This window comes from Enhydra lutris, unplaced genomic scaffold, assembly GCF_002288905.1.
Source record: "Enhydra lutris kenyoni isolate GAN:26980312 unplaced genomic scaffold, ASM228890v2 scaffoldscaffold12, whole genome shotgun sequence".
NCBI classification, from domain to species: domain Eukaryota; kingdom Metazoa; phylum Chordata; class Mammalia; order Carnivora; family Mustelidae; genus Enhydra; species Enhydra lutris.
The window spans coordinates 1,226,616-1,247,359 of record NW_019154096.1 but is presented as its reverse complement, the minus strand read 5'-3'; the positions used below and the strand labels follow the sequence as shown (position 1 = coordinate 1,247,359).

General features: G+C 45.3%; 1 protein-coding gene across 1 annotated transcript; it reads right to left on the bottom strand.

The window, feature by feature from the left end:
* Positions 1-1,141: 1,141 nt before the first annotated feature.
* LOC111144743 (EDAR associated death domain) lies at positions 1,142-20,462 on the bottom strand. The gene is made up of 4 exons (XM_022499181.1): positions 20,357-20,462; positions 17,166-17,308; positions 13,090-13,135; positions 1,142-1,615 (listed from the first exon to the last, which is right to left on the bottom strand). Exons 1-4 carry the CDS (start codon positions 20,460-20,462, stop codon positions 1,233-1,235), a joined length of 678 nt encoding a protein of 225 aa, XP_022354889.1. The 3' UTR covers positions 1,142-1,232.
* Positions 20,463-20,744: the final 282 nt, after the last annotated feature.

The following is a 20,744-nucleotide window of genomic DNA, read 5'->3' as shown; positions in this document are numbered from 1 at the left end:
CGAGGGTGTATACAGAATCCCACCAAACTGTAACAAGTGCCTTAATTTTCTGAACCCACAGCCAAAACCAAATAGTGCCTTTTCTGGAATTGTCAAACAAGCCTTGTATCTGTTACCCTGTAAAAAAATCGAGAAAATCGGATCTCTCCAGTAACAAAACCTTCCGTCCTCCACACTTCACCTCCCTTTAAACCATCAAATAAGAACATCAGATATTGTTTGGACCCAATTTTTCATTTGGTTTAAAATCCTTTTAAGTGTGGATTTTGATACCGATTCCCTGTTCTTGGCTAAACGTTATGTAGTGTTTGTCAGTGGCCCTGGACAGGGGCTAGAAGAGTGGTTATACTTCAACCATGGGCCAGGTGATTTTTATTTATTTCTTAACTGAGCTTGATCTCAGGGGTGAAACATTCAGCCTTATCTAAAAGACATAAAAGTAAATATTAAGTTAATTTAAAAAAAATCTTGGGTGACAAAGGACATTTTTTGGTACTCTCTTTGTCAAACACCCCGCCTAAGGTCCTTATTCCCCTACTGATTCTGGACTCTGTCCTCCCACCACCAATTTTGCATTTCTTGGAAAAAACACTTGGACGAATGCCATTTTTGACAGTGTGCAGATTACCAAAGTATATCAATAAAAAAGGTGGCACATACGGTCTGAAGGTGTGGCCCATAATACCAACATCCTGCCACTTCACCTAAGTACTTTATGACTGAAAAAGGTACAAACTAGGTAACTTCTCTGTGCCGTTTTCTTGTAAGCTGTGGGAACGCTGTCCATCATGAAGGATCCCACGGGGGACGATCGCATGGGGCCATCAACAATCCTAGTTCTTATTTCAGGCTTCCACAGCATTGAAGGGAAAGGGCAATTTTATTTTCATCATGGCATGAATCCATTCCGATTGTAGTCTTCGACCCCAGTCCCTATAGGAGTCTACAAAGTATCTTTCCTGATTCTGGATTCAGATATTAAATTAAAACCGATGTGCAAAACTAAACAAACAAAAATCCACCACCAAAACATAGCCTAACCCTCCAAAAAAAAAAAACAAAAAACAAAAAACAAAACAACAAACCCCAGCTTTGGGGAAAACCCATGTCCACGGTTCCATGTCCTTATCCTAACTCTTTAAAAAAAAAAAAAGAAGAAGAACAGATCCCCATTCCTCCTTAACCTGTGGTTTTCTCCAGGTCCAAAGAGGCCAGTGCAAAGAAGCAGAGGTCTAGAAGTTCCTGGGGTGATCTCCACGCCCCCTCTTGGGCCACTCCTCATCCACCCACCTGTGCAGGACCTTCTCCACGTCGGCCCTGTGGTACAGCCTGCACAGCTCCATCAACTGACCCACTGGCCTCTGGCTGTTCCGCAGCAAGAACTCCAGGGTGGGGCTCTGAGGCCTCTGCTCCAGGAAACACAGTTCATCATAGGGCATGCCCCATTTGCTGGCAAAATTCCTCCAGTTTTTTACTGTTGGGTGACATGGATCCAGCTTTATCCTGATGACGTCAAGTAAGTCCTGATCATTGAGTAAGTCACTTATGGTCGGGGCCCGGAGCGAGCAGGAGGGACAAGTACAGTTCTCCTTGCAGGACTCGCCTTTGATTACATCTGCGGGGACAAGCAATACAGCCCACAGGTCAGCCAGAAAGTGAATGCGTGTGTCCATCTCTCCCGTCCTCGATTATCCTGCTCACATGCCAACAGCGCCGGTGCGCGTGGATCCTATCGATACTCAGATACCTTCACGATACTCATTCCTAGAGCCTCGCACAACAAATGGGGCATTCTTGACAGCCAAGGGATGGGGGGCTTTGCTGGAAGCACCAGTGGGGTTTTACATAGCTAGGCTCCCTTTCTTTTGGAGGCTGAGTCTCACATCGTGCATTTGCGAGGCTGCTGGCTGGAATGTGGGTTCTGAGGAGCGGGGCTGTCTCTGGGGGTGGGTCCCCGGCGGGAGTCACACTCCGTGGTCCCACAGGTAAACCAGCCCAGACTTGCCCGAACTTCCACTCTTACCCCTTACAAGATACAAGTCGGCCCTGACAGCTTTTTAATGCCAAACACCGCACAATGGGGTAGGAAGGATTGCACAGCTCTTTAAAAGGCCTTTAAACACACTCATACATTGAAAACTGGAATATCTACTCCATACGCATGTTTGAAACAGAGTGATTGATAACTGATAATGCCAGAAAACTTACTTTTTTAGATTTATGGCCACCTTATCATTTTGCCTTTATCTGCATTTTCTTCACCCATGGGGCTTCACCATGGGGCTGCCTTTGAAGGGGAGCCAATGCCCTGAGGTGGGTGCCGTGGGATGGACGAACAGGAGGCTTCTGAGCTGAGCCTCAGCAAGAAGGGCACAGCCCCAGCCCAGAGGAAGGGCAAGCATTCTCCCATCAGTCATCTTTAGCCTCATTTCAAGGAAGCATGTTAGGGGGAGGATGAAGGAGGAGGGAAGAAGTGCTGGCAAGTCATTTACAATTAAGTTGTTAAGTGGTGTTTGCACAACATGGCAAGGGGAGTGTCTTAACTTCTGCATCAGCGCTGGGGCTCCCGACCCTTCTGACCGAGCATTGTAACAGCCAAAGGCTATGCCAGAGATCACTAGCTTGGAAGATTCCGGGAGGCTGGTTACAATGACCTTTACTATACTGAGCCCTGGACTTCCCCATTTAGGAAAGGAAAGAATTTGAGGAAAGGGAGTGTCTTCGGTGATCCAAAAGTTGAGGACCAGCCACCTGGAGGGAAGTACAAATGATAAGATGACAAGAACCATAAAAATCCTGTTCCTACTCTTTGACCTACTCACATAACTTCTGGGAATCCAGCCCAAGAAGATAATCTAGAATATGACAGATTTTAATTACAGTCCATTTTATTTTAAAACAAACGCCAAAGCTAAGGGACAGTGGAATAACTTATTGTAATTTATAAATTAATGTATAAATAATTATATATATAATTATATATAATATATATAAATAATTTATATATATATAAATAAATAATTATAAATTATTGTACTTCTTGATGGAATTTTATTGAAGTACTTATGAAGACTATGCAGGGACCAGAAAATGCATGTGCTGTAATGTCAAGTGAAAAACGCAAGATGTACATAATGTGTGTACTTGATGTTAGGAATGTGTGAAAACTCTGTTACTATTACTACAGAAGGAAATGCACAACAATAGTAATAGCTATTGTCTTAACTCCTAGGATTGTTTCTGTTTCCCACACTTTCTCCACAGGGGTGTTTTATCTCTGTGGTAACCAACACAATGTGTTACACAGGCAAGCAGGTTGCCACCTGACTTTGAGGGTCACCTGGATCTCCTGTGGCTTCTAATGTCCCCCTCACACCAGCTCCCTTCAGATACAGCTGTCTCTGGAACTGGGCCCAAGCTCCAGTTGGCTTTGCCCAGTTGGCAAAGGTGTCTTTGCCAACTGGGCAAAGCTCCTTTGCCCCTTTGGACACCGTCTATTTCACAGTAGGGTGTATCCTCCCTGAAGTTGCCTTCTGACAGACAAACCCCAAATACCCAGCCCCAGGTCCCAGCTGTAACCCTCCCCCTATCACCTGGCTGCTGAGATCCCAGCCTGTCTCACTCACTCCCGAGCCCTTGAGAGGGACAAGGAGGTGCTCCCGTTCGGTTTTTAGTCCAAAGCTCTCCCTTCCCACATTCCCTCCCCTTGGTCACCTCCTCCACTCCCAAAACCCCCACTGTGCACTCCCATGAGAATGGAAGGCCCCTTCTTTTTGCATCTGTGGGACCGTGCAGAGCCCTTGGCATACAGCAAATGCATAAGCAATGTTTCTTGAATGAGTGAGTGACTGCATGAGTAAATAAATGAGTGCGGAGCCCTGCCTGTTCTTCTGGGCTCCACCATGACCATGGGAAGCCCCTCTTGATGTCCAGATGACATCTCCAACTCAGGGGATCTAAAACAGTCCTTAGAAATGTCTCCCACTAACCATCAAAAGCATTCCGACTCCCCTAAGACACTTATAGCTCCCTAGGTGTCCTTGGAGACTTTTTCACTGTATCCAACCAGTTACCATGTCATGGCATTCACTGGAAGCTCTCTGTGCTACAGTTCCTGTCTTCCTTACCAGAACTTCCTTAAAGATAACCTGTACTCCAAACATGCGGGACCCCTCTGTTCCCCAGACTTCATCCAGCCGGCAGAGCCTACCTCAGATTCATTAAAAGAAAGACTAATACTGGCTCAGGGTAGAAAAATTGGAAATTATAGACAATCACAGATTTTCTATCAACTATTGAACATTTAAAGTTTTCCCAGGTTCTCACGACTAAGAGGAACAATTTGATGCAGACCCTCGCATATATATTTTTGGCCACATCTCTACTCATCACACCAGTAGTGGGATTACTGGACCCCAAATTTGTATAAGCTTTCTAAGACTATCAATGCATGTGCCCAAAACTGCTTTCCAGAAATAAAGGTGATACTAATTTACACTCCAACCAGGGAACAGAGATGCTGCTTATCTCACTTGACTTATGTCAGCACCGAGGGAACAATATTTGTCAGTTTCACAGGTGGGAAATTGGGCCTCCTAATACTTCTACTTCCATGTCTTTCCTGGTGTTTTCTCTCTGATCAGTTTTCTCTCTTCTCTCTCTCCCTCTCCCAGGACTTCCTCTGCAGAACTTACTCCATCCTAAAAACCCACCTTGCATGAAATCCCGCCAGCTCCAGCCCAGAATGCTGCCTCATTCAGAATCCCATCATTTTATCTGTGTCTCCTAACTGTGCCTTGCGGTGAGATATTCTGCGTGGTTTCCTTGTTCCTTGTGACACCTTAAATGCCCCGAGAACAGATTCGGATCCTTCTGCAGTGTGCTCTACCTCTTAGAGTTTAAAAATGCTGCCTTACATCTCTATGTAACATAGCTGTTCTCAAGCCACATTAATAATGATGCATTAAAGGGGCACCTGGGTGGCTCAGGAGGTTAAAGCCTCTGCCTTCAGCTCAGGTCATGATCCCAGGGCTCTCTGCTCAGCGGGGAGCCTGCTTCCCCCTCTCCACCTGCCTCTCTGCTTACTTGGGATCTCTGTCAAATAAATAAATAAAATATTAAAAAAAATAATGATGCATTAAGAAGTAAGGCTTTGGGCTGCCTGGGTGGCTCAGTCCATTAAGTGTCTGCCTTTGGCTCAGATCCTGATCTCAGGGTCCCCGGATGGAGTCCCACATCAGGCTCCCTGCTCATCGGGGAGTCTGCTTCTCTCTCTACCCCTCCCCCCTGCCTGTGCTCTCTCTTTCTCTCGAAAATAAATAAAATCTTAACAAATAAAAAAGTAAAGCGTTAGCAGCATAATGGGACAGAAGTCTATTTATTTAAAAAATGAACTTTGTAATGGTAAAAGTGATTTCTTACTAAAAGAAGGGTATAAGGAATATCTTGCAATTTTCTTTGCTTTTATATAAAGGTAGGGTCAAATGAACAATACTCCATTAAATGGCTAAGAAAGCAGGTTACCAAAAAGTATGTCTAATTCTGCTTTTGTAAAAACAAACACCATAGTAGGGGCACCTGGTGGCTCAGTTCCTTAAGCCTCTACCTTCGGCTCCGGTCATGATCTCAGGGTCCAGGGATCAAGCTCTGCATCAAGCCAGGCTTCCTGCCCAGTGGGGAGTCTGCTTCTCCCTCTCCCCCTCCTCCCTCCCACTCTTTCTCAAAAATGAATGAATAGTATCTTTTTTAAAAAGACCAGAAAACAACAGTCATTCATATCCATGTAAAGCATATATTGTATACATATTCACAGACATAGAAAAAGCCTGGAAGCATGTATAACAAAAATGTTACCGATGGGTATTTCCTAATTTTTACGACGATTGTGTTTCTTTGGATACTTCAAAAATATTTTTAAATGTCACGGAAAAAGAAAGGAGGATTTAAATCTTGAAGTCCAGAATTAAATGTATTGGTGCCCAAAGGCGATCTCTGGTACCACCTTCGTAAGATTCAGTGTTGGCAAGGCTTTCTCCTTTGGTATCAAGAAGAATAAAAACAATATAATAATAAATAATATAAAGAAGAAAGACATCAGTAAGGTTTCTGTGAAGCTCCTTTAAGCCCTCTGGTGTAAAAGAAGCTTTTCTTTGAACAATTACACTGACCATTTATTAGTTTGTCTGAAAATAAAGGATGTGCCAAAAATCTATCAGTGTTTTCCTTTCGTATTTTCCGTGACACAAACCACAAACCGTTTATTGAACTGCAATCACCATGAACTGCCAACACTAGTGAATTTAAACCTGCCTTTTAGAATCATAAACTATAATTAGCTCTCTGGCGGACTTAAGTGGAGAAACATGTTTTGTTTTGTTTTGTATCAAATATATTTTGTCCTGCCCTGCTTTAAACACCTATCATGTAATCGTGCACATAAAAGGCTAGGCTAGGTGATGCCTTGGGGAAGAAACAATTGTAGGGAGAGAGACAGACAGAGGACCAAAGAAGCTTTCATCAGAAATGGGGAAAAAATGGGATTATTATTTGATGTCTCTCAAAAAACAAGCATAGGATTGCTATATAGTTGAAGCTCAGAAATTGCCAAACGAATGAAGAAGAACTAGCTTTCTCCTCAGGAGACAAGGGACACTTGCTATTTTTAAGGAAGCTCTACAACAGATGTGGGGCTTGAACTCACGACCCTGGGATCAAGAGTCACTGCCTCCCCACTCAGCCAGCCAGGTGCTCCCAGTTGACTTGTTATTATTGTGTGATGAGTCTTATGACTTGAGGAGAGAAAGTTAAAAGGAAAGGGAATGTTGCTGATGTCTTCTGGTGATAAACAGATATGGATGGAAACCAATTCAGCATTGGTCTTAAAACACAAGAGAATGGATTGATTCTAGATTTGAGGGAGGTGAGGAGAGGGCTCTTTCAAAAAGGAAGTTACTGATGTATAAGAAGTCACTCAGATTCCCTAATGAGAGTCCTCACTTGCCATATTTTGGCGCTTGACTTGTGTGTCTTCTGCTGAGGCAAAGCCAGAATGGAACACATCATTAATGTATGATGATTCCTTATTCTAGAGGCCAAAGCCCTAGGAGATTCACTCTCTGTGAGTCTAGTCTGAGTACCGGCTTACACTTGGAGAGAATTTGTCAGGGGAGGAAGCGCTCAGTGTCTCTGCATCACACCAACTGTCATGTATGGAAGGACTACCATATGACCACCCAGGCGTGGAACACTTGATCCTGTCTCATTTTGACCTGTGTCACTGGGGCTCATCAAGTCTCAGTGCTCCGACCTCCTAGAGCTTGACTTCTCCAGGCACTAACCCTCCAAAGACTTCAGATTCCTAATCCCTAAAATGAAAATGGTAATCTCTGTATCTCATGAATTATGTAAAGATAATAGGTCTTTTTTTTTTTTTTTTTTTTTTTTTTGTAAGGACACTGAGAAGAAAAGAGTCCCCATGTAGTCTGGCCTCTGCTGATACCTCCCAGCTCACTTCCTCCTCCATTGCTCTTCCCTGCCTGCACTCGTCCCTAGATCGCTAAGCTCAGGCCTGCCTCAGGACCTTTGCACCAGCTAGCTTTTCTTCTTGGAGTCCTCCTTCTTCAGATCTTCACAGCTGGCTTCTTTGCATTGTTCAGGTGTCCGTGTACCTCTTCAGCTAAAGCAGCATCCTCCCCAGGCAAAAATCCCATTACACTCGTTTATTTCCTCAAGGCACACCAACCACCATACATAATGCCTTATTTGTGTTTATCGTCTGTCACTCCCAACTAGTTCATAACCACCAAGAGGAAAGAGACTTTCGTATCTAATGTCGCCATTTCATCCCAGCCACACAGTAGGCACTCAGTAATTTTTGTTGAGTCAATCAAATGAATGAAGAATCTGTCATAAAGAAATAGTCAGAAACCTCTGGGCAGCCTGAGAGCTATCTGGAAAATTTCAGATCACCCAAAACTATTTTTTTTTTTTTTTTTTTAGTGCTGAGCATATAGAAAGCAGAAGAATGATGTATGGTCGCTATGCAAAAGGAGTAGCCTGTGTACCACAGAGATTAGGAACAGCTGTAGAGGCATGCCAAAGGACTGTCAGTACCAGCTAGCACGACGCAGGTGTGCAACTTGGACAGGTAACTGAGCTCTCCGAGGCCATATCCTCACTCTTTGAACAGGGACAGTGAGGTCTGTTTCACAAGGTTGTTGCAAGGATTGTGTGAGATCGATTAAAGCCTCATCCCATGGCATGGTGGGCAGGCAACAAAGGGTTCATAGCTGTGGGTAAGGAAGCACAACCAACACCCTTTTTTAAAGCCATAGTTCTCAACCTTGGCCACAAGATGGAACTCCTCCTCCCGGCAGAACGCCCGCCCACACTCCCAACCGTCTGGCCCCACCCACCGAAATCCTTATTTAATTGGTCTGGGGTGCAGCAGGGACCTGGGAATTTTTAAAGGCCCCCCCTGGGAATTCTAAAATGTAGCCAGGGTTGAAAACCATTGCCTTAAAGACATCCGCAGAATAAGTTCTTAGTCAGAAGGGCCTGCCACAATTACATTTTGGAATCAGAGCTACTTTTCTTTGAGAGAGGGCGAGTCTGTTCCGTGATTAAGTCTTTGAAGAGATAACATGCTCCCACACTCAACGGTGATGAATGGATTTTCCTGTGGGGTGCTTTCTGTCCTCTCCCCCTACTCTTCCTCCTCTCTCAGACACACATTTACACAGACTTTAAAGAAGCCTTCAGGATTCCAGAATGTTTGCCGACAAGGTGTGGAAATGACATTTAAATCGACAGTGAGAAGTTCTCGTCCAACGGTGCAGTGTCTAAGTCCGGTACGGGGCTGGCGGGTTTGAAAATACTGGTCAATTAACAGTTAATTGTGAATTGGAACAAGACTCAGGATTCCCAAAGGTCATGATTACTTGAGCCTAGAGATTGGCTCCAGTCAGGATGCTGGCAGTGGATCACAGATTGACTTAATGTGTCTCCCTGCAGGGTGGATGCCGTTTTATCTTGTACACTCTGCCTTTTCGAGAACTATTACCACACGGGTGTTTCCCTCCGGTGTGCTCAGGACCACTGTGAGCTCTTAGATCATTTATAATAACGTTCGGCAGGGTAACGAGGGCTTGAGTTAATTCAAACAATTAAACGGTAAACATTTTTTATTGGCAACTTTGCAAACAGCACAATATTGTGGTCCTGAAGTAAAATAAGTCCATTCCAGGTGTTTATAAATTATCAGATTTGGAGCTTGCAGAATACCAACAAATGCCAGAGCGGTGTCAAACACTTCTGCAGTTACGTATAAACTCAGGCCTTTTTTCTATGTGTGTGTGTGTGGTTTCCAGTGTGGTTGGAAATAAATACATTTAAAATGTCAGTTTATGGCTTTGATATATCACTAGGGCGCACACACACCACATTTTTCACTGGAGGTAGTTTATATGCTCTGAGCTGGAAAATGATGAAGAACTATTTTTATCTCCCAAGAAACTAACCCAGGGGCTTTTGGTGGGCGTTTGATCTTTTAACCAGAGGGAATAAACAATACAATTTCATTCTCTCTCTCTCTCTCTCTCTCCCTGAAACACCCTTTTAAGGAGACATCAAGTTGGCAGCAGCACTGGGGAGTCTAACTGACAGACTGGAAGGATCTGGGCTCGGAGATCAAGCCATGCCTTGATTTTGTCATCAAACAAAGCCGGAGTGTAGAAGGCACTTGAAGAAAAAAAATTCAGCACAGGATGCCATTCGGGTTCTGAAATTAGGGGACACAAACGTAGGAACAAAGCGTCCTGTAATGGACCCAACTTGAAAAAAAGTAACAGTCGTATCTGACCTTCATTTCTGTGGGGAAATTAGGTTTAGTTTGGGCAAGTGCTGAATTATGCAAGGTCGTCAGAAAGTTATCCTTGAGAAACTGGCCAGGTGTCGAGAGCAGGTGGGTTGATCTATTAGTCTCGGACACCACATGAGGGGCTTCCTTCTTGTGCTCTGCCTCCCTTGGGCGTTTGCTTCCGGAGGCACCGGCCCCGGGAAGGAGGCTGTGCTTTTCTAGTGCTGGGTCACTCTGGTTTGTATTCTTTTTCTTGCCTTGTTTATAAACCGTTGGCTGTCATTTCTCATGTCCGTCTAATCTCTCCCTCTGAGGCAGTGCCTTCCAATTCTCCCCACATTGCTTGTTTTAACCAGCTATAAGTGGGATCACAGATCACTGAGGTTTTCAAAGACAAGAATAAAATATGATCCAGGCTCTGAGTTCAGGCCCAAGGCCTGATCTAGGGAAAGCAGCGAGCTTCTTGTGGACAGTATTACAGCGGTTTAGAGACTGACTTTGGGGGTGGAGGTTGAGGGGGGAATGCGCGGGCTTTGGCTCTGTTCCAGGTTAAGACTATCTGAGATAGTTGACCCTGATCCCTCTGTATGACACTTCAGCATTCGATGTGTGGACTACCCGGGCAATGCTTCTGACTAGTAGAGAGGCAGCCTGGTGTGGTGTTTGGGACTGAGCTCCCACTTAGGACTCCTGGGACCCAGCACCAGCCATGTGACCCAGCACCAGCCATGTGACCCAGCACCAGCCACATGACCCGCATCACTTCTGTAACCTCCACCTGGTGAGGAAGACAACTTTAGAGCTGTCATGGGCAGTTTTTCTAAGCAGCTCTTTAAAGTGCTTAGAACAGGGCCTGGTATACAGTAAGTGCTAAATTCGTGTTTGTAACTAAAATGATAAAATAAAGCTTACTTAAGGAGCTACTCTCACTCAAAGACCAAAATATACGGATCAGCTTTTGCCAGTTTATCCAAGAGCAAAGAAACTAAGTCTGTGTCTCTCATCCTGTTTATGAAAAACAAAAACAAAACCAAAAATCCAACCAAACACCTGAACACTCACTCTCGTGTGCAAAGCAGCAAGCTGGGTGTGAAATGTTTTGACTTCAAGAGCATCATATGCTCTCAATCAATTTACCTGTGGTCACTGTGAAAAGTTTATTCTCTGCAAAAGTCTTCCATTTCATTTGGACACGGGTAAAATTTTTTTTTTTTTTTTTTTTAGAGAGAGAGAGAGCACAGGCAGAGGCAGAGGGAGAAGCAGGCTCCCCACAGAACAAGGAGCCCGATGTGGGACTCGATCCCAGGACGCTGGGATCATGACCTGAGCCTAAGGCAGCGGCTTAACCAACTGAGCCACCCAGGCGTCCCAAACGGGTAAAATTTTTTAAGAGACAATTGAAATTTGGTTAAAGTTAATCCATTAGTCAATAACAACTTTGAATTATAAAGGTTTATAGATATTCCTAAATAGCATACTTTATCCATTTTCATTTTAGCTCAACGTTTCACGTTAGTGTATAGGGTGTTAGTCTTTTAAAAGTTTAAATACAGATTTTTTTTTAGTTAGAAAAGAAATATGTGCTAATTGCAGAAAATCTGAAAATTCAGGTGAGCATCAGGGAAAAAGAATTCATGGTCTTACCACTGAGGTCACTCAGTAGCCTTTTGTGGATTTCCTTGGTTACTTTACATGTTGTGTTTACATCTGATCATTGGTTATATACACTTTGTATATACAAGTTGGAGTTTGGGGGGAGAGATTTTTTCTGATATCTACAAATGTTAGAAATTTTAAAAATATAGGAGAGTGGAAAGAAAACAAAAACTGACTGCTTGGATGCAAACATGTTTCTCTTCCTCACATCACCCACCTAGTGCTTCTAATTGAAGCTTGTCTGCTGCAGCATTTGTGGAAAGGGGATAATTATTGGCCAGAGGTCCTAGCCTCTGGTAGCGGTGGATAGGAACTTGCCAGGGAAGGCAAGTTCCAGTGGGGTATCCAGATGGGACACTGACCTTGACCCTGTCACGTGAAACCTGGTGGGAAGGCACCACTGCAAATTCAGCTAGCTCACTTTCCCCTTTGACTTCTCTAATCACAGCAGGGTAGTGGCTGGACTAAAACCAGGATCCCATCTTCTGCCTCCCAGAGCTGTACTTTTGCTCTGGAACCCACACAGTAGGTCCTTAATAAATAAAAATCTACTGAATGAAAAAAATCACCTAGAATCTCACTACCCAAAGATAACTGTTGCTAACATCATGCTTCTTTCCTTCATTTTTTTAAAGTGAAGCCCAATGTGGGGCTTGAACTCATGACCCTGAGATTGAGACCTGAGCTGAGATTAAGAGTGGAATGTGAACTGACTGAGCCACCCAGGTGCCGCTCACATCATGTTTCTAAGGGGATAAAGAAAGTTGTGTTGTACACCCCATGTTCTGATTTTCAGCAGAGTTACACGGGCACAGTCTAGGTAGGATCAGGGAGAGATTATCTTGAAGGTGTTAGGGTCCACCACCCTCCCCCTAAAAAAGAAAGATACATAATCCTGATGACTCAGATCCTTTGATATGTGTTTTAAACAGTACAGAAAACATTAGGGAGGTTTTTATGTTTTTTAGTTATTCTTTTTGGTAGCTTATTTTAATGCTCACTCCAGATTTTCTCCATGATGAGTTAATTAGAAATCTGAAGATTGCCAAAGTTTCCAGCTTACAGTAACACGTGGGGAAGGAGAGAGATTTAGTGTTTCCCTGGTTAAATACACCATCAGGAGACCAGGGACGAGCATACGGCCGGTGCGGGAGGGGACCTTTGGCTGACTGAGCACCCCTGCACCGAGAGGGCAGTAGCTTGGCCCTTCCTACATGGACTGCTTGGCCCCAGCCCCGTGGCTTTCTTCTACCTGGCAGTTTTCCGTCAGTGCCAAGGCTCCCAGGACTCTGAGAGAGGAGGCTCTTCTCTGTTCTGTTTCCTGCTCCTAAACTTTTCCTACTGAGAACCCAGCTGAGCCCCTCATGTAGGGTCAGTTCAGAGAAAGTACTCTTTGAAGGCATTTGTGAAATCTGGTTAACACTTCCTTCCAGTTCCCCTTGGCCTGTGTTTGGAAAGTTCCTCTAACCTGTAATACAGACTTTTAAAGTTAATGATAAACATATTTGCAAATTATCTTTGATTCTGATATGCCAGTTATCAGAGAAGGCCAGACATCTGCAGAGTCAATCCTTTACCTGAAAGGGGATCTCCAGTACTGTCTGGAAAGCCGTTTTCTTCTCCCTGTCAACCAGAAAGCAACCTTCATTAGAATCATACTCAGATGTGAATGGAGATAGTATCAATTTTCCAATGTAGTTAAGTTTCCACCAGAACCTGGCAGGGAGGGTGGTGATGTATCTCAACAACAGTATTGTAAGGGGTAGGGAATGGAATAGAAGCTCCTGGAAGGCAGGAGCTTTGGTCTGTTTGCTCCCTGTGCTGGGTCCTCTGTGCCCAGGACAGTGTTTGGCACGCAGCAGACCCCCAGTGGATGAAACAATGCGCTATCGTTTTACTTTTACTTCACATGAGGGATGATTTTTATTTTATTCCCCATTTACTCTTTGTTTGGGCTTGCTGTCAGTCTAGGTGGTAATTCATTTCTGTATCTATAAAATTTTTTAAAAACATATTTTGATCTCTTTGGACAGTGTCCATATCTCTAGAGATGACCGTGTTTCTGCCTTTCTCCTGGGGCTTCCGTTTTTAGAAGCAAGGCTGTGCTATGGGATAGGCTCGATGGAGGGATTTACTCTGACCCTGCTGGATGCTGTGTGTGTGTGTGTGTGTGTGTGTGTGTGTTTTTTCAATGAAGTCAGCAGAGACCATCCTCAGGACATGTTTGTTTATGTTAATACCACCTTCAGACAGTGAAAGCCTCTCTCAGCAGCCTGTAGGACCCCTTTATTCGGATTCCAGAAGCAGCACCAGGCATGGACTCCAAAGCCCTGGGTTTTCGTCCAGCTGCCCTGGTCACCTGAAGGACCTCACGTACCAGCTCAGCTTTCTGGATCATCATTTGTAGGTCAAGGTGGCCACAAACTGGCTCATCACTAAGGTGCTCTGCCTTCTCAGTTTTGCCCTGAAAGTCTCACTAACTCCCTGGGGTCGAGCCTTTTGAACGGTGTTTTCTCTTCATCGTCTTAGAAGCCCTCCCCCTCCCTCCAAGCTCATAAATCCCCATGTCTCAGCACTGTAGATACATTTGTCTAATTAGGAGCCTCATTTTTTTTTTCCACACGAGAAGCATTCCAATGTTTAACCAGCCAGATCCCCACTCCCTCCTCCCCCCAGCAACAAATCTAAGTATTTCTTGTTTCTGTTTGAGTCTTGCTCCTCACCATTGTCCTAACTGGAATGAAAAGCAACCCGCTCGCTCTGTGCATACAGCGAGTCAGGGTTATAAGAAGTTTTTGAAAGAACAAAAATCTTTTTTTTTTTTTTTTTTTTTAACTTTTACAAGGCTAACCCCAGAAGCTCCACAAGGGGAGGGCCACTGTTGGACGGGTCATGCAGAGACCTGCCTTCCCACATCTGTGCAACGGTGGCAGGACCGGGCAGGCGTGCTTCTGTCAGCAAAGTCACGGTGCTGCCCACCGAATTGGAAACGCGCACGGAGCAAACACAAACAGTCCCTTCAGCTGGTGTTGACAGACACAAATGTGGAAACTTGACAGGCTCCGTGGGACAAAGGAGGTCCCCACTCCCCCACGAGCTTTCCTTTCACACGAGACTACGTTACATGGCATAGGTGACCTCTCATCTCATGACCTGGAGAACGTTTTTACCAAAGACCATGTCTGGCCAGAATCATCCCTGTGACAGAGACGAGGGACATGATGTGACTTGGGGTGACTTGTGAAGGTCGGTGGAGACAGAATAATAGAATAACATCTATGATCTCTGTTCTTGCTCTGATTATTATACTACTTCTTAGGTTAAGTTTTCTAAGAGTGAAGTCAGAAGAGACTTCTTTTTGCATTTTTTTAAAAAATGCCCCCCCTGAAACCACACTCATGCCTTTACTCCACGTCTCTTGCTGGAGCACCCAGTATGTACCAGTTCCCTGTGTCGGAACCTATATACAAAGATTAAGAACTCTGAACCCTTGACCTCAAGGCCTGCCCTCATATGCTGGGGAAGCAGAGACACACACAACTAACTAGAATACAAGGCAGATGGTGTAGAGTTCCAATATGGAGGTGTAGACACAGAGAGGAGACGTTTCCTCTGACAGAGAAAAACCACAGGGGGTTTCTTGGAACCAGAGATGTTTGAGATGAGCTTTTCTGAGGATCTGGTGGTGGGCACTTGGAGGCAAGGGCACTGAGCCAAAGGCTCAGGTGAGCCGGCAAGAAGTGGCAGTATGGCGCCTGTAGGGCACTTTGTCCAAAGCAAAGGCCATGAGAGGTGATAGAGGGAGATGCTGAGGCCAGACTGAGGTCTGGAAGGCCGTCTAAGGAGCTGGGCTGCAGCTCACAGACAACAGGGTGGGGTTGGAGGGTCACTCAGGAGCTCTCTCCAGAAGCAGAGCAGGAAGTGCCACCTGGCTGTGTGTGCAGCACAGGAACATGGCAGTTAGGGAGCCTGCACATGCCAGGTGACTGTGGGGTGCGGGGGTGGAGGAAAGCAAGATGGCCTTGGACACGATGATTAATGAGACCCCAAACCACTCATTTGGAAAATGTACGAATAAAGCCGGAGCCACTGTAGAGATATAGTCACAAGGTCAAAGAAGAAGAAATCAAGAGAGTTTGGAAGAGTGATGGATAAGACCACCAGATGTCCGTGGGTGCTGAAACATGGTGCTGGTCCTTGAGGGAGGTCAGGGCCAGAGAAGAAAATATGGATGTTGATAGGATTATGGAAGAAGAGAGAGATGGTTGGAGAGCAAGATGTGGGATCACAGCCTTGAGGAGCACACTGACACCTATGTTTTGGGGGCAGGGAGGGTACTAGGGGCAAAGCAGAGAAGGGAGGTCAGAGAGGAGGGAGAAAAGCAAGAGGTGACAATATCAAGCCAGGAAAATTTCAGGAGCTCTGTGGGTCCTGCCAGACAAGATTTGGTGAGGAGATGAGTGGTGACATCTGAAGGCAGTTCCAGCCAAGAGATGGATATGAAAGCCAGCTCCTACCAGGTGGGTGACGAGGACAGAGGTTGTCAGCCTGCAGCGCTACCCTCCCCCCAACCCTTCTATCTGCTTAACCTACTCTTATCGTTGAGGTCCCGGCTCGGACATCACTTCCTCTTGAAAAGCCTTCTGCAAACTCCCAGGGTGGGTCATGTGTCAGGATGTTCCCACAGCATCCTGTCTGTGCACCCCACAGGATGCTTGCTACACTGGCTGTGGGGGGTTCAAGTGTCTCTCTTCCGCACTAGACTCTAGACTGCCAGGCAAGGGCCCTTGTCCAGACTGTCCTGTGATGAGCACGCTGGAAAGAGATAACACATAATATCTGTGTAAAGGACAGCGAGTGGGAGGGAGGAAGGAAAGAAGACACAAATACGGTGTGGAGTCTGTGGTCTCCAGAGCAGGGGAGGAGCTGCCGTCCTCCATGATGCTCTCCCATGCCTCGCTCATGCCCTCTGATCCTACTCATTGGCGTCACCTTCTCAGTCACTGGTTCTGTGGTCTTCACCCCTGCTGCACTGTTCTGGCCTTACCTGGATTCCTGTCCATTCGGTCATGGTCCAGTGTCTTAGCCATGTGTTTATAAACATCCTAGACTTGTCCGTCAGCTGTGGGCCCCTGGCCAGTCCTTAGCTCTGCCCTCCCTTCCCCATCTTGCTCTAAACTGCTGACTATTGCTTGGGGAAAAAGAAGTGATAAACTCCCACATTTATAAGATCTCAGCAGGGTCTCAACTGCTCCTTGGTCACGCTTGGTTTTTCTTCCACTGTGTCCCTTAAGGCCCTCTTGGGTGTTGTTCCAAACCTCTTCCACCCAGCTGAAGGCCTCATACCCATTTGTGTCTCTTATCCCGAGAAGGGGCTGGGCCAGTGTATTTGTCCCCACTCTTCTCCTTTTCTCCTATCTCTGAAGAGATGGTATCTTTTCATCTTCAAGGGCCAACCTTTATTCTTGAACTATGGTCCTGTGCATATGTTTTTAATGGCACATACCAGGAAGGGTGGGGCATATCTTATCACTGCCTAGCACTGAGCTTTGGTGCTGTGTTCAGAAGTGTTAGTTCAATATCACTCAACCCAGAATCATTGCATGGGGGCCTCTTGCTACAGCACAGGGCTTGCCTCCAGGATCAGACCAACCTTGAGGAGTGGTCTGAGGTGGGCCAGGAGGAAGAGGATCACTTCATAGACAAGGCCCAGGATACAGAGGATGTGGCAAGTTCTGTGATGGTTCTGAAAGCAGCTGATGTGAGGGATTTCCAAAAGGAGACTGTGGGCTCCACCTGGATATCAGAGGGACATGACATACCAGTAGGAAACGTGGACAGATAATCCCTGGTGGCAGACAGGGCCAGTATCAGCCCTCAGGAGATGTGCTGGTGATGGGAAACTAATGTAAGCCCAGTTCTAGGGAATGGGAGTCCAAGGGACCGGGGGAGCTGTGACTTGAGCACGGAGGCCCAGCCTGTGGCATCCTTGGGACCTAGGACTGGGGCCTGAAGGAATGAATGGTGCTGAGTTGCACAAGCTGGACATCTTGCTGCTCCCATTAAAACTGATCCAGGAACATGGAGGATAGTCGTGGGTCACAGTGGCACCAGACTTAGTTGTGAACAAGCCAGGACAGCGGGGGAAATGAGCCAAGGGCTCCTATCACATACAAGTCTCCCCTGTTCTAAGCCAACCTCTGAAACCAGTCCTCTCCTTCTACCGCTTTCTTCTTCCTTAATTCTTTCCAGACTTCTCAAGGACTTACTGCTACAGAGTGGATACTATCTGCTAGGTACGTCATGCTTTGGGTTAGCTCACTGACTACTCCAAGTACTTCTCAGGAGTGAAGAACTACCATTTACAAATGACAGAAAAGATTTCTGCATAAAAGCCTTGTTTTAATTATGAATGAAGTTCAAGTATAAACCATCGGTTTTGTGGGAAAGAGCAGCTTCTGGGTATGGTTGGATCTGTGTGCCAAAAAAGAAAGGTCTAGATAAGAAAAAAGATGGAAACAACCCAAAGGACCGTTGACAGTTGAATGGGTTAACCAAATGTCCAATATGACCCAGACTTAAAAAGGAAGGAAATTCTGACCCAGGCTACAACATGGATGAACTCTGAGGCCATTATGGGAAGTGAAATAAGCCAGTCACAGAGGGACAAATATTGTATGAGTCCAGTTATATGGGGGTACTTAGAGGAATCAAATTCAAAAGACAGAAAGTAAAATAGTGATTGTCGGGGGGCAGTGAGTGGAGAAGGGAGAATTACTGTTTAATGGGTATAGAGTTTCAGTTGAGGAAGAAAGTTCTAGAGATGGATGCTGGTGATGTTTGCTCAGTGTGAATGAACTTAATGCCACAGAACCATATACTTAAAAATGGTCAAGATGGTAAATATTATGTATATTTTGCCACAATAATTTTTTTTTCTTAATCTCCTCAGGAAATCTGAAGAGACCACAAAGTTGAACACCAACGTTTTATATATCCCAGGAGGCTAAAGAAAATCCCTCTTTTGTAAAGCCTTCTCATTGTGAATAGGGGGGAATTACCTTATACTTGGGCAAAGGTGTTAACTGCTCCAAGAATTCTCTGAGCAGAAAGTTGGCTAGGTTACACTTGTTCCATACTTCAGTTAACTTATAAACTGGTCGCCAGGTCCCATTTCTGCTTCTGGAGCTAAAGGCACTAGGTGACAAGAAGCCACCTCTGGAGATTTCACACAGGGCTCACATAGGGCTCTGGACATCTCACACAGATTTCACACAGCAGCAGAAACCCTAAGGCCAAGAATGCACTGTGGGGAAAAATTTCTCCTAAGAGATGAATGTGCATCCCATGTGGGGATGGACTGAGAGGCGGAAGACGCTGACAGATTGATGGGGAGGGTACTAACCGGTACCTAGGAGCTAGTCTTCTACAAAACATGCTCTTCCGGACTGTCTAGTTCCATCTTTAAATGTCTATGCTTAGCTAATTAATAAAGAGTTCTGTCTTTGTTATTTTGTAAAGTAGGGTAAAGATAACTGGGTGGGAAAGCACTCAGCAGGCTGGTTAACCTGATTTTCACCTGAGTCTGGCTGGAAACCACCACGAAGACCAAAACCAAGTTATCACGGCTCACTTGGAGGCAGAAACCTGAATTCTACCCAAAGAGTCAGAAAAGAGCTACCTTCCATGCAAATGACTTTCCCACTTGAGGTACCAGTTCAAGCAAATTCCTTAAGTAGCTTCTTTGGGAGAACAACCAATGCTAAATCTTGATCTCTCTGCTTTAAGACAATATTTTAGCAAATGGCTTTGAAAATATGATTTTAAGAAGTGGGTGTGCAATAGTAACAAATCCTCTATAGCATGGATTTAGACTGTTCTAGACTCTCTGCTGTCACACAGCCAGTGAAACTCAAGCCACTTTCAGTGGTGTGAATTCCCAACACACAGCAGGTATCCGTGTAACTCTCCTGAACGTATTTATCTGTCATCCGCTTGTACTCATTGGACTAGCCTATGAGGCTCCTGTTGTATTTTTCTAAAGCAATTTATACTTAATTATTTTTTCTACAAATTAATTATGATTACTACAGTTAACTATTTGCACTTTTACTGAAGTACACTATATATAAAAGTTGGGCATATCTATTTACTTGAAAGTATATTTCAGAAACTGGCCTTTAGAAACGTATTTAACTGACGATATGCTTACTAAGCACCGACTCAGTATCCAAGACCACCGTAAGGCTTGGAATATGGAGACAAAGAATCCATACCCTCATGCTTCAAGGTTACAAGCCGGTAATGAAACAAAGATGTGAGCATAAATATTGACACCACAAGGAATGAGTAACGTGTTAGAAAGGCACAGAGAGAATGCCAGGGGAGCACAAAGGTGGGCAGGAATTCAAGTGAGACCTCAGGGAACAGGGAAAGTTTCACTGAGGATGAAAGAACGAACTGCAGAAGAATAGAAATTTGGAATAAAGGCTGCACTGCTTTGCTGGGGTGAGAGCGAACCTGTGGGTTTGTGTACACTTGGTTCAAAGGGGGTTCTCTCCAACTGCGAGGAAGACCTGCTATTCTGGGAGTTGAAGTGGGGGTCAAAGCCTGGAGCGGCTGCCCCTGGGGCTTGGAGGCTGGGTTTGCGCAGGTGTCATTTCATACCCTCGCTACGGTTTCAAAGGCGAAGGAGGGAGGGGTTTTCCCCTGGAGCATGAAGTGTGGTTGATTACTGCTCTGAAATATCGTCAAATGTTTCCCGGGAGGTTATGGTTTGCACATGCAGGGGCAGAGGCTGTCCCGGAGAGGGAGGGGGTTTCCACCCAGATTCCTAACACTCACAGATCCCAGGCGGGGGACGCACAGGATGCCGGACCACAGACTCGTGCAAGGCTGCAAGACCAGCCGTACACTCTCTACGCTGCAGTTCACCCTCTCGTCTTCCCATGCCGTATAATTACGTGTGGGCTGAAGACACACCACTTGGTTCCAAGGGCCAATATGTGGAAGCTGGTTAGGCCTTTTTGTTGTTGTTGGTTAGGACTTTTTAAAAAAGATTTTATTTATTTATTTGTTTATCTGAAAGAGAGTGAGAGAATATGAGTGGTGGAGGGGCAGAGGGAGAAGGAGAAGCAGACTCCCCACTGAGCAGGGAGCCGGATACGGGGCTGGCTCCCAGGACCCTGGGACCATGACCTGAGCCAAAGGCAGACACTTAACTGACTGAGCC